Consider the following 14,211-nt stretch of genomic DNA (forward strand, 5'->3'; position numbering starts at 1 on the left):
GAAAACCCAAACGCACATAAGGGCCGTGGGCCGCACTCTCGTGGCCCCGAAGGAGCCACGGATGTGGCTGATAATTTCCCTCCTCGGGGGGCTGGGGATCTTGCACAGGCAGCTCGTGTTCCTCCTGGAGCAGGGGGACCCTCCCCGTCTAAAGATCTTGCTGAGCTGCCAGGAAGCTACCGGCCCCACACTGGAAAAGGGGGTGAGTGACTGACGTAAAGGAGGGGTCCAGCACTCGTTCGAAGGACTCCGGCATCATTGCTCCTTCCCATGTGCTAGCATCAAAGTCTGGCCAGGCCTGCAAAGTGGCTGGCTGCAAAGGCATCACCGGCTGTGCCCCACCAGGCCATCTGCACGCGACACAGTCAGCGGCCACGTGCACTGGAACCGGGATCAGGCTAGTCCTATCCCCAGAGGCCACTGTGGCCGCGTGACGCTGTCTCTCCCTCTCGCCCGGGCGTGACGCCCGATGCTAGAGCTAGTCCGGCTGGGAAGGCGGCGAAGGATTTAGGCCTAAGATGACAAACTAGAGATGGAGACGCCATCCGCCTGGAGCAACCCGCATTCAACCCCGTGTCATTCATGCGCTACCTTCCAGCGGTTCCCACACTCGTTACACACGACGAAGGTGGTCATGGGCTCGTCGGAGCTGCGGGTCTGCACCTGTGGGAGTGAGACCAGAACATAAGAACAGCCAGACCGGGTCAGACCAAAGGTCCATCTAGCCCAGGGTCCTGTCTTCCCACAGTGGCCAATCCCAGGTGTCCCAGAGAGAGTGACCAAAACAAGGAATCATCAGATGATCCCTCCCCTGTCACCCATTCCAGCGAGTGACAAGCAGAGGCCAGGGATACCGTTCCTACCCATCCTGGCTAATAGGTATCAATGGACCTAACCTCCATGAATGAATCTAGTTCTTTTGTAAACCCTGTTAAAGTGCTGGTCTTCACAACATCCTTTGGCAAGGAGTTCCACAGGTTGACTGCACTTGTGTGAAGAAAAACTTTTGCTTTAAACCTGCTCCCGATTCCTTTCATATGGTGACCCCTAGTTCTTGTGTTATGGGAACAAGTAAATCACTTTTTCCTTAATCACTTTCTCCACACCAGTCATGATTTTATAGACCCCTAAAGGGAAGGAAATAGAAGGTGAGAGCGCCGCCTTGGACCTTCCGAAGAGATTTGCGATGGGCTTTTCCTGGCAGTCATCAAACACCCTCTGGGATCATCAGTGAGAAACCGGCCTGTGAGCCGGGCAGCAGGCATGGCCAGAGCAGGGAAAAGGAGTCTCATGCTTTTGCAAGTCTGTTTGTCACTGCCCCTCTCCCTGAGCACCTAAGAGCCATTCCATCCCCACTGCTGGGTCTGTGCTGCAGAGCCTCCCGAGAACGCTGAATTCCTTCGGCAGCGAGGCCGGCTGGCCTTACGTCCCATCGGTACCCGTCTCCAACCTCGTGCCTTGGAGTCTTACAGCCCCGGAATCGCCGTGCGAGGAGCCTTCCCTAACAGCGCAGGGAAACGCTCACACACCGGCTCCACCATGCCCAGCCCTGCTGCTGATGGGAGGCACAGAAACGGCCTCTCAGCTGCATCTAGCAGCAACGCCCAGAGTGCGATCCGCGGGTGGGAGGCTACAGCCGACAGCGGAAGGGAGGACGCAGGCCCCGAATAGGCCCGGTCCCCCTCTCCCATCCGTTCCTGAGGCTGACGTGGAAAAGGAACGCGGGGGCTACAGCTCCCCGTGATGCTTTTCGATCACGTCCGCCCATCGGACTAGTCCCAGCTGACAGCAGGGCCGGTGGAAGCTGCAATGGAGTTAGGGCACTGGGATTTTGACCAGGGTGTGGGGTAACTGCCCGTCACAGCAGGGTGGTGAAAACGCCACGTGCCACTACAGTAGTGACAGACAAGGCCAAAGGGCTTCCAGGATTGAACTGGGTGTCCAGCACAAGCCTGGCTCTGTCCCACCTGGGGCTGGGCTACTCCACGAAGCGCATTTTCTTTCTGCCTGTCACCACGGCAGCATGATGGTCCCCAGTGGCCTTTAAGTGGCTGATGCCTGTTGCCATTAGGGATGCCAGATACTTTCACACAAAATACCGAACATGGTGGGGGAAAAAATTGGTTGAGCAAAAAAAAACTGGGGGACCAAAGTTGTTGAACAACAACAACAAAAAAGGCACTGCGCCTTTAAATCCCCCACCCCACCAGACATGGCAAGGGAAGAATAGCCCTGCCAGCCTTCTGTCCAAGAAAAACAGAAAATACCAGACAGTTTACATGTCTGGTACTTTCTGTGTTTTTTTTGACCAGATAGAGGCCACAAATACTGTACTGTCCGGGGGAAAACCGGACACCTGGCAACTCTAGTTGCCATGAGGGATCTGACCGCCACCGTCCAGCATGACACCCGCTGAAACTAGTTCGGAAGCAGCAGAGGCGTCAGTGTTAGTGGCTAAAACCCCGGCCTAATGCAGCCCGTTCCTAAAGCAGAGCCCCCAGGTTGCGCTGGGTGTGCTCTGGCTCACGGCGGATCCCTTCCCAGGCTACAGTCTGGAAAGAATACAGCTCCCCGGATCCATATTCAGGCTTCTGGTGCAGCCAAGTGCCTCAGGAAACTGCCTGTTCAACTCCCAAACCCCTGGCCGCTGATGTACGAGGAAAACATTAAAAAGCAGCCAAATCCTTCGGTTTTACAGGCTCAGCCTCGCTGTTCGCCAGGCCCAGGGGTTACGTCCCTCCCACCTGCAAGCTGCCAAGACAATTTGCATCGACGCCCGTAGGGCTCCTGGTGTTGAGCCGTGGCTGGGACCGCGGCCTTGGAACAAGCTTGTCTACGCTCTAGAAACCAGATGGGCAAAGCATTTTGGTGGAAGTTGCATCTCAAAGGACGGCAGCAGCCTGCACGGGTCAGGTCCCAGCTCACACGCAGGGATAATTAGGGGGGCTGCAGGGGCCGTTACCCAGCCGGCCGTCATGGGAACTCGGTGTGCAAAGTGAGTGAGCACGGTTTGCAAATCCGCCGGGGACCTCAACGACTCTGACAAATCTGGCCCTGGAGGCTCTCCTGGTCCCCTGGGCAGTGCCCCACCAGGCCAGCGGAGAGATGCTAAGCACCATCCACTTCCACGGCTCTGGCCGGAGCGGAGCCTGCACCGCGCCTGGCAGGCCCGGCGCCCGTCAGCAGCAACGATGGCGGCTAACCTGCGTGTACGTGCAGTTCTTCTTCTTGCACTTCCCACAGGTGAAGAGGTCGGTCTGGGTCCCTCCCGTCCGAGCGATCTGGTGCTCCCGGATGGCCTCCTTCGTCATGGCTTTCCGGATCTCCTTCAGCTCATTACTGGCCATTTCCTTTAGGAAACAAAGGCCCATCAGCTCCGCACCCTGCTGCAGGTTCCGCTGCAGCAGAGGGAGACCACGGCCAGCAGCGCTGGGGGGCTCAAGGGACAGATAACGGCGACGAGCCTCTCAGACAGAGGTTACCAGTTCAAACCCAGCCCACATCCCCTAGAGCCAATGGGAAGTGTCTAGGGAGGTGAAGATTTAACTAGTTAACTGTGATAGAAATGTAGCCGTGTTAGTCTGGGGTAGTTGAAGCAAAATGCAGGACAATGTAGCACTTTAAAGACTAACAAGATGGTTTATTAGATGATGAGCTTTCGTGGGCCAGACCCACTTCCTCAGATCAAATAGTGGAAGAAAGTAGTCACAACCATATATACCAAAGGATACAATTAAAAAAATGAACAAATATGAAAAGGACGAATCACATTGCAGAACAGAAGGGGAATGGGGGGGGGGGGGGGGTGGGAAGGGGGAGGAAGGAAGGTAAGTGTCTGTGAATTGCTGATATTAAAGGTAGGGAGAGTGGGATGTTTGTGAGTTAATGGTATTACAGGTGATAATTGGGGAAACTGTCTTGGTAATGGGTGAGAAAGTTTCTCACCCATTACCAAGACAGTTTCCCCAATTATCACCTGTAATACCATTAACTCACAAACATCCCACTCTCCCTACCTTTAATATGAGCAATTCACAGACACTTACCTTCCTTCCTCCCCATTCCCACCCCCCCCCCCCGCATCCCCCTTCTGTTCTGCAATGTGATTCGTCCTTTTCATATGTGTTCATTTTTTTAATTGTATCCTTTGGTATATATGGTTGTGACTACTTTCTTCCACTATTTGATCTGAGGAAGTGGGTCTGGCCCACGAAAGCTCATCATCTAATAAACCATCTTGTTAGTCTTTAAAGTGCTACATTGTCCTGCATTTTGCTTTAACTAGTTAACCTCACCTTAACGGGTGAGGCTTACTGATTAAGATTAACAGGTGGGGGCTGGAGCAGCTCCCTGCTTGTCATGGGTTGGGGCTCCTCGAGCCCTGTGGGGGACCCCCCCCGGCAGACCGGGCAGCCTCTGTCCATGGCGGACCTGGGTGCCTCTGTCCATGGCGGACCTGGGTGCCTGTCCATGGCAGACCTGGGTGCCTCTGTCCATGGCGGACCTGGGTGCCTCTGTCCATGGCGGACCTGGGTGCGCCTGTCCATGGCGGACCTGGGTGCCTCTGTCCATGGCGGACCTGGGTGCCTCTGTCCATGGCGGACCTGGGTGCCTGTCCATGGCAGACCTGGGTGCCTCTGTCCATGGCGGACCTGGGTGCCTCTGTCCATGGCGGACCTGGGTGCCTCTGTCCATGGCGGACCTGGGTGCGCCTGTCCATGGCGGACCTGGGTGCCTGTCCATGGCGGACCTGGGTGCCTGTCCATGGCGGACCTGGGTGCCTCTGTCCATGGCAGACCTGGGTGCCTGTCCATGGCGGACCTGGGTGCCTCTGTCCATGGCAGACCTGGGTGCCTCTGTCCATGGCGGACCTGGGTGCCTGTCCATGGCGGACCTGGGTGCCTCTGTCCATGGCGGACCTGGGTGCCTGTCCATGGCAGACCTGGGTGCCTGTCCATGGCGGACCTGGGTGCCTCTGTCCATGGCGGACCTGGGTGCCTCTGTCCATGGCGGACCTGGGTGCCTGTCCATGGCGGACCTGGGTGCCTCTGTCCATGGTGGACCTGGGTGCCTGTGTCTGCAGTGGGGCAGGGGAAACGCTCTCCCGATTGGGCTGGAGTGCCCCTCCAACCCTCCTTTAACTGGTTAACCAATTAAATGGGATTTGACATCCCTAAGGGTGTATCTACACAGCAACGTTATTCCAAAATAACAAGGCGAGCATCTACACAGCCATTCTGTTATTTCAAAAGACATTGGAAAGAAGGGGCAGCTTATTCCGACTTCTGTAAACCTCCATCCACGAGGAATAATGCAGCAATTTCAAAATAGCTCCTCCCCGGGACCATTCAAAGTCATTACCCCCCCAGTGCCTCCTGGGGCTCTAAGGCGAGGTAGCACGCCCACATTAAGGGAGCCAGCCTCGGACTTATTTTGAGGCTTCCCTGTAGCATAGACGTGCTATTTCGAAAGAAGCTATTTTGGAGTATTTCTCCCAGAAAGCTTCTTTCGAAATAAGCATGCAGTGTAGAGCAGTGTTTCTCAACCAGACGTACGAGTACCCTTAGGGGTACCTGAGGGAAGTCTGGGGGGTACGTCAAGACAACTGAAATTTGGAGAAAACTGAATTTTTGTTGTAAGTTTCACAGCGCTTTATTATTTTTGTACTTTTTACACCCAAAAATGTCATTGCCTGCCCGGCTACGCTTAAGTTGTTTAAACAAACATGTTGCAATGGTAGAAACAAAATGTTGTGTGTCTGAAAACTATAGGTATGGGGGGTACTCAGAATTTTTTTTTAAAAGGGGGTACTTCATAAAAAAAAGGTTGCGAGCGCCTGGTGTAGATGTACCCTTAGTGACTGGGATGTTCTGGCTACCTTCCAGGAGACAAAGGTTCCCACCTCTAACTAGCCCCACTGTGTGGGTTTCTCGGCTCAGTACAGAAGTGCCCGCTGAATTGTAGGGGTGCTTTCTCCAGCCAGCACTGGGGTGTGGAACGAGGAAGCTGTCATGCTCTGTGGATACACAAAGGGCTTCCATTTCCAGAGCTGTCTAGCATCAAGCTCTCACTCCGAAGTCCCCCAAGTAACAACAAAACACGCCCTGCCGACGGCTGACCCTGACATGCCCATCGGTGGCTGCTGCGTGAGGCCACCTAGAGCACAGACCGGCCGCTCGCTGGCAGACAATCAACACCATCCCTCCATGCCTAGGAAGGTTGCCCTCACCTCCGAGGTCATCACCGCAATCTGCTCCGGGGTAATCGCCCCACACAACACGTTCTTCCTCAGCTCTGGGTTTTTGGAGTCCTTCAGGTTGGAGATGCGGCTCCTCACTCGGTTTTTGTACTTCATGTCGGTGTTCTTGACGTCTTGGTATATAAGTACGGGGACAGTTAAGGAGCAACAAGGGGAATAATGAACCCTGCCCACGCTTGGCTGCAAGGATCTCGAAGCACTTTCCAAATCTTAAGGAACTACCTCAGTTCCCTGAGAGGTAGGAGAGTCACTGCATTCAGTGGACAGACACTGACCGGTTACGTGACAGGCCTATGGACATACGGCAGGTCAGTGGCAGAGCTGTGAGTGGACGCCTGGACTCATACTCCCAGGCCCACGCGCTGACTGGAAGGACACATACCCTTGCCAGGCCATGGGTTGGTTTAATTTAACTCACTCGTAAAGACTGGGAATTAGTCCTGGGAGATGCTCGATTCTTCCCTGCCTACACAGCAGGAGCTGTTAATCCTGGGCAGGGCCCAGCGCTGAGCTGCATCCCTCCCCAGAAATAAATTCCAGAGGGATGCTCCCAAAGCCAGACTATTTGCCTTCGACAGAATGCCTTCACCCCAGGTTGGGAATGGCAGCGGCATGGGAACCCTCTCTGCTTCCCATTGTCCCCAAGTTCCAGTGTGTAATACAGACACACACACACACACACACACACACACACACCCACAGACACACAGACACAGAGACACGCAGACAGACAGACAAACAGACACAGACACAGAGACAGACACAGACACACAGATACAGAGACACACACACACAGAGACAGACACACACACACACACAGTACTCTAGCTAATCTGAAATTAGCAGGCTACTGGACACCAGTTGCTGTATCTCACCAGCCTCTGCCCCTTGGCCTGGTGGCCACGTGTGCCAGCGAGGAGGCATGTGTGGGGAAGCTGCGGGGAACGTCTACGGCCCGGGAGGATGGGGCAATCAGTGTCACACACAGACGGCCATGCCATGGTGAATCACCCCGGGCGGGGGCAGTTCTGAGTTGCCCACCCATCCAGCGAGGGGCTCCCTCGTTACACGGCCGCTCTGCTCCTCAAGGACGACGCTGGAGCCAGCCCGGAGCCCTGGCGAGCGAGGGACCTTTGCACCTACAAGGCCGTTGGCCCGTGTGCCTGCCGGCCCATGAACGTCCCCCCGGGGTGCTGCCCGCGGAACGCTCGAGAGCACAAGGATATATTCTTCAATCTGGGCAGAGAGGTGCTCGCAGTCGGCCCCAATGGCAACGTAGTCGTCTGCAAGAGAGCAACCAGCAGGGTTACCGGCCCCTTTCCGCCCCCTGGGGAGCTCGTGCCACCCCCTGGCCCCTTTCAAACGGCAGACACGGCCCCCGCTGACTTTCGCCCTCGGCTCCTCCAGACCCCAACAGGGCCAGGCGGAGCGACAGCCACGCAGGTGCAGCTCTGCGCCTTGTTTGCCAGTAACCCCCACGGTCCCAGGCCTACGGGTACACTGGGCCGGATTCTCACCTCCCCTGGTACAGGCTGGAGGGAGCGCCGCTGGCATCCAGGGCGTTACGCGCCATGGCGTCATCGGAACCACTTCTCTTATTCTTGGCCAAATGCCCTACAGCGGGGGTGGGGAGCCTAAGGCCCAGGGGCCAGACACGGTCCCCGGCTTGCCTGGAGCCAGCCCCCGAGGCTCAGGGCTCGTCCCTCCCCCCAGCACTAGGGCGCCCACGCTGGCACGCCAGCCCCCACTACCTCATGCCTGACTGATTTTTCTGTGGGTCAGCAGCCCCAAAAGGTTCCTCACCCCTGCTCTACCATCTCCTGCCACCCTCCCCCTGCTGCTCGGGTCCACGCCCGCCATTCCGAGTTCATACAGAACCGCAGCCGCAGCCGGCCCCCGTTTTCAACCTTTCGTTTGGCACATCCCACTTTCTAGGGCCCCCAGGAACTGTTTTTCATAGGCCCTGAGCACCCACGGCTCCCCCTGACTTCAACTGGGGCACCACGTGTGTAACTGAGGGACAAATCTCACCCCGAGCCATCATGGATGTATGACCTTCAAGGGAAGCTGGTCTGCGAGCAGCGCGCCTGCCCTAGCCATCGAGCGTGGCTGGCAGGAGTGTGGTTGCTAACCCAGCCAGCGTCCCGTATCCCAGCACCGCTTGCTTTCTCCCAAAGGGGAAATTGGGATGTCAGCTGAGTTTGAAAGCCACCCACCAAGACTGGGCGATGGGGAGTGATCATACTGCCTATGGGACCCCCTTCGCTGGAGGCAGAACTTCTGGTGGGCAGCCCAACGAGCCGCCCAGCAGAAAGCTCCCGGCAGGAGTGCCCGGTGGAAGCTGGCCACCCCAGCTCTCACCCCTCCTCGGGCACAGAGCGATCGCTCCCCAGGTATCCTGGGCGCAAGGAGCGTTAGCCACAGGAGAAAGGCCACGGCCCTCTTGTCTGTGCTTAGAACTCTCCCTACGGCAGCTCTACGCGTAGACAGCTCCGATGCCAGAAGGAACACATGGCCAAGGGGGCTCTGGGGGGCGGAAGGGGGGAGGGTTGTGGCCAGCCCAGTGAGCCACAAGGCCCCACGCGGGGCGCTCCAGGACTTACTGTCAGCCTGCAGGGCAGAAGTCAGCATTTCCCGGCACTTGTTGCGGACAGCGTCGCAGGTGACGGGCACCGGCGGGAAGGTGGTGATTTTGGGCGTGGTCGGGGTCTTCGGCGGGTCCTGCCTTTTGTTGGAGCTAAAAGAGAAACTTCAGCTGTCAGTGGGGTTCAGGTTAGGTCAGCGAGCGCCAGGCGGGGCTCAGCAGCCACGTGGTCAAGTTGCGGGCTCGGTGCCACATAAAACCAATCCGGGAAAAGGCAGAGCAAAGACCCCGGCCCATAGCTGCCCCGTAAATACTCACATAGGACCATACGCCAACCCACAGCGCAAGCCTGGATATGAACACAGAGCTCCTAGGGGAGGGGTGGCTGCTTATAACCTGCCAGTGACGAGTGATGGGATATTGTCTGTACAAGCTGATTTGCTCCACTGCTCAAAGAGAAAAGGGCCCGACCCGTGGAGGTCACAGAGAACGGCTATTACCAAGCTATTGGACACTGCCAGGGCACCTCGCTTGGGGTTTGACCGTCCGATACCTGCTGACATGGAGCCGGAGGAGTGCGGGGCTGGTATTTTGGCACACAGCCAGAGAGGAATTCACAGCCAAGTCAGAGCCCCCTGGAACGTGAACCCTTGTGGAATGACATTCCGACAGCTGGGGGAGCCGACCGCCTCGGGAAAATGGGTGCTGGGGGGGGGGGGTCTGCTTAACCCTCAAGGAAGGGGCCTCACATGAGGCCGGGTGGGGCCTCATGAGCTGGGGGTGGGGCCTCATGAGAAGGGGTGGAGCCAGGGCAGCCAGCCCTCAGTACCGGCTGGAGTGTGGCATGTCAACTCCCCATCCTCAGAGTCACACGGAGCGTGCAGAGCTTCGGCAGCAATTTAAAGGGCCCAGCGCCACTGCTGCCACAAAATCACCAGACCTCAGGGCGATTGCTCCCTTTGCCCACTCCGGTCAGTGAGCCTTCCGAGACCCGAAGAAGAGCTCGGTGGAACTTGAAAGCTTGTCTCGCTCACCAAAAGAAGTTGTCCCAATATGTATGTCTACACTTGCACCCTCTTTCGAGAGAGGGATGCAAATGAAGACATTCGAAACTGCAAATGAAGCCAGGATTTAAATATCCCATGCTTCATTTGCATAATCGCATTAGGGCGCTATTTCGAAATAGCGCTATTTTGAAATACAAAATGAAGTATAGATGCGGATATTTCGGGAGAACGCCCTTTTCCTGAAATAACTGTTAAATCTCAATTCATGAGGAATAAGGGTTATTTCGAGAGAAGGGTTTTCTCTCGAAATAACCACGTCTTAACAGCGTCTGTTATTTTGAAATAGCGCCATAACGCGATTATGCAAATGAAGTGCGGGATATGTAAATCCTGGCTTCATTTGCAATGTCGAATGTCTTCATTTGCATCCCTCTATCGAAAGAGGGTGCAAGCGTAGACATACCCTAAAAGGTTTTACCCTTCACCTGCTCCCTACACTGGACAATCAGCAGGAAAGCACACAAAAGGACGGCCTTCCAGGGATGGTGCATGGTTCAGGGTATTACTGGGCTGGTGCAGAACCACCCTAGGTCACTCCTCTATCAGCAGAGCAAGGAGGTGACCTAGAACTTCCCCAGCATAGCCTGACTCGAAAATCCTGCTCCATATCCTTGAGCTTCCTGTTTAAAATCTCCTAACTGGCCCAATCCTGCAGTCTTTACTCAGGCAAATCACCCAGTGAAGTCAAGGGCCCACTTTCAGCAATAATCGCCCGACTCTTTTCCCGGATGCCACCTTTGCAGGGAGTTTTAAATTAATTTTGCTCTCGGGAGTGAATTCTGCTAGCACAGGGGTGGGCACTCGGGTGCCCGGGTTAGGATCATGGGAGTGGGGTCCGTATTTTTTTTTTCCTGGAGGGGTTTTTGTATTTCAGGCCCTTGGTGAAACACAGGAAAGAACAAGAGAGACGTTTTAATTGGAAGTGCTGAACACATGGCAGAGTGCACTGCAGCGTACCCGAGCGTGCACTTAGAGCCCCCGTCCAAGGCAAGAGTTTGTTCAAACCAACACGGGGTGCTACTCGGCACAGTCCTAAAATGGCACCAGCTGAAGGATGGTCCATTCCATACCAGGAACCCCCCACCATCTGTGAAATGGTAGGGTCAAGACAGTCTAGCCCATCTAGTGATCTGGTCCATCATGCCCCTGGACTTTGTAGTCCTATGCGTCTCTCCACCCAAATGATGCCCTTATTCCTCCCTTCCCAGTGCAATTAATGTAGAAATCATCTCCCTCCCCCCCCGCAAAAAAATCTGGCATTTGTTGAATGAGTCAGGTGATCTCAATCCAGTTCCTAAGTGACCACGTCAGAAACAACTCCACTAACCAGCTGTCATGCAGGGCCGTGGCGACTCGTGCCCAGAGACAATCCCTCCAGCTCGGGCAAGGGGAAGCTAGTTCAGGTACGGATTGTGCTGCAGCTTCTCACGAGAGAGAGGTCTCTAGCCTCCAGGGCTGTCAGGCCTGCAGCTTTCGCTGGGGCTACGATCTCATGACCCAAAACATGCCACTCGGCTGAGCCACGTGGTTGAAATTCAACTTGGGAGAGCAAAATGCAAGCCAGAGTGGGAGATCAGGGTAAGGCCTTTCACATTCTATACGTGGCCTCTTGAGGGACAGGAACAGCCAAGCCTCTATGGCCCTGGACGCAGCAAAGAGAGGCTAATGTGAAGGACAATGAGGTAGATGGGGAAAGAAGTAACGGGGGTCTATGACCGTGCTGACCATCACCCCAAAGCCCCCTTCCGTGTTGCAGTCTCACTTCTTATCTACAAGTAGAGGGGTCTGAATTCTACATCTCCAGTTCCTCCGACACGCACGCTCAGTTCCTCGTTACTCTGGCTTTAAGTGGGAAGAGGCGAATTCCACCCACAAGGAGCCTGACTTGATTTCTGATGGCAATAGCCTATTGCCTAGTGAATCCCCAATTGGTGGAGGGTTTGGATGAAGATGGTCCGAATCCAGCTGAAGACATTCCCTGTGCATGGCACCTCAGGAGGCCTGGCTGTGACGGAGAGTGCTAGCCAAAGGTAGGAGAAAGACCCTGCAGCCTCCTCTCTTCACACAGATTCTAGCCTCTTTGGTTTCTACGTAAAACTTGGTCTCTTCAAATGCAGCCACTCCTGCCACCAAAAGGCTACATCTACACTGGCACCCTTTTCCGGAAATGCTTAAAACGGAACAGTTTTCCATTATAAGTATTTCCGGAAAAAGTGCGTCTACATTGGCAGGATGCTTTTCCGGAAAAGCACTTTTTCCGGAAAAGCGTCCGGGGCCAATGTAGATGCGCTTTTCCGCAAAAAAGCCCCGATCGTCATTTTTGCGATCGGGGCTTTTTTGCGAAAAAGACTACTGTGCTGTCTACACTGGCCCTTTTCCGGAACAGTTTTTCTGGAAAAGGACTTTTGCCCGAATGGGAGCAGCATAGTTTTTCCGGAAAAACACTGACAATTTTACAGTAGATCGTCATTGCTTTTCCGGAAAAACAAGCGGCCAGTGTAGACAGCTGGCAAGTTATTCCGGAAAAGCAGTTGCTTTTCCGGAATAAGTGGCCAGTGTAGACACAGCCAAACAGTTCAAACGAGTCCAATGGGTCGGCATTGAAACACAGCTATAAAGCCTGTACAGAAAAGTCCTCGGTCATGAGACGCAGCACGTGAGAGCAGGTGAGATGGGGGCTTCGTTTTTACTGGAGCGGTAAGTGACAGTCAAAATGGGGCACGCAACCAGAGCACCCCTAACACTGAACCTCTCTGGCGTAGAGCAGACTGGTTAGGAGCCACACCTCCAGGCTGCTACACTTGGAATCATTCAAGGCCCACCGTCCTGGGGGGGGGAGCAGGGCCCACAGCTGTGAATGAAAACGCTAGTTGAGTAACTGCCCCTGTGGTGGTGAAGCACAGTCATTTCCATGTGGCCGCGTAGTCATTTGCATGCACAATTACACACAGGCCCCCTCGTGGTCACGGCTTTTATGTACCGGTGCATCTACTGGTTTGACAGCCCGGGGGGGATTGGAGTCCTCTGTGCATTCACTGAGGAGGTGAATTGCCCCATGGTGCCCCAAATTTCTCAGCCTCCTATGCAACTACATGCTGCCTTTGGGCTCCAGCGGCCCCCACCCCCATCCCCCGTCCGTTCCTTCGGCTCAGTGCCCAACCCCCGCGCACCAAGCAGTGGCTGAGCGGCCCTCACGGGCTGAAGGACCAGGCAAGGGCAGCCACGCAGCGGGCGGCTGAAGAGACGTGGCGCTTTCCCTTTGAGAGCTCCGCTTCTCTCCGGCCGGCTGCTCCTCCCTCCCAGCCCTGCTCCTGCGCTGCCAGCTCTCCCGGCCATTGCAGTCGGTGGGGTGCGGGCTGTTCAGTCGGGAGAGCTGGCAGCCCCTCTACCCACAGCTCCAGCTCCACTCCCACCCCACAGAGCAGCCTCTCAGGGTAGGGGGAGGGATGGCCCTGGCCCTGGCCCAGGCCCAGGCCCAGGCCCAGGCAGCGACAGTGGAAGCGTCGTTAGCAATGTCCCTTAACCCTGCAGTGCCAGGGCGGAAAGGGCAGGGGCGTGTCTGTGCCGCCTCAGGCTCAGCCCTCACCCACTGAGCTGCTACCAAGAGCAGCTGTGAGGTGGGCAAACATCCACTAGAAAATAGCCAGAAAATACCCAACCCTTCCTTCTAGGCCACTCACCACACGACTGATATTGTCAGTCCCCTGACCTAGAGTACACAAAAACGAGTGAGCCCGAGGTGAAAGCCTCTGTGCCACATACTCAGCCTTGTGGGATATTTGGTCTCTGTTCTCTGCCCTGTTCTGCGTTCCTCGCACATTCAGGCATCCCAGAAGGAGAAGAAACCTGCTGCCCACATTTCCAACAACACTGAGGAGCACCAGCAGGTGTAGAGATGACTCGAATGCCTTCCTTTCCCCAGCCCCCATGGCAAGCAGAAGGCATGCCGGCAGCAGAGGAAGAGTGGCCAACGCCCAAGGCGCTCCAGCTAGCCACTGGTGATATATGATCCCCTGGGACCATAACCAGCCATTTAATTGCTCCAGGGTGGGGGAGAGACCCAGGGGTCTACAAACCAGCTCCCACCAGGGCAGATGCAGCGAACCCAACCTGTTTTCTATCCATTTGATGGAAGCGGGAGAAAATGACTCCCGTAGCGTTGCCGTTTTATAGCCACAAAACCAGACTTCGCTCTGCTAGACTAGCTCTGTTTCATAAAATCATAGAACACTAGAATTGAAAGGGACCTCGAGGAGTTATCAAGTCCAATCCCCTGCCCTCACAACAGGACCAAGTACTGT

General features: G+C 55.5%; 1 protein-coding gene across 1 annotated transcript in view; it reads right to left on the reverse strand.

Moving 5' to 3' along the window:
- Positions 1 to 14,211, reverse strand: part of TCEA2 (transcription elongation factor A2) — a 33,836-nt gene that overhangs the window by 343 nt on the left and 19,282 nt on the right. The window contains exons 5-9 of the mRNA XM_075901019.2: positions 8,863 to 8,996; positions 7,486 to 7,542; positions 6,230 to 6,384; positions 3,204 to 3,350; positions 592 to 663 (exon numbers count right to left, since the gene is read on the reverse strand). Coding sequence (XP_075757134.1) covers positions 592 to 663; positions 3,204 to 3,350; positions 6,230 to 6,384; positions 7,486 to 7,542; positions 8,863 to 8,996 — 565 coding nt within the window. The remainder of the gene's footprint in view (positions 1 to 591; positions 664 to 3,203; positions 3,351 to 6,229; positions 6,385 to 7,485; positions 7,543 to 8,862; positions 8,997 to 14,211) is intronic.

The sequence above is a fragment of the Pelodiscus sinensis genome, chromosome 17 (genome assembly GCF_052426305.1).
Source record: "Pelodiscus sinensis isolate ZL-2025 chromosome 17, ASM5242630v1, whole genome shotgun sequence".
Lineage (NCBI taxonomy): Eukaryota > Metazoa > Chordata > Testudines > Trionychidae > Pelodiscus > Pelodiscus sinensis.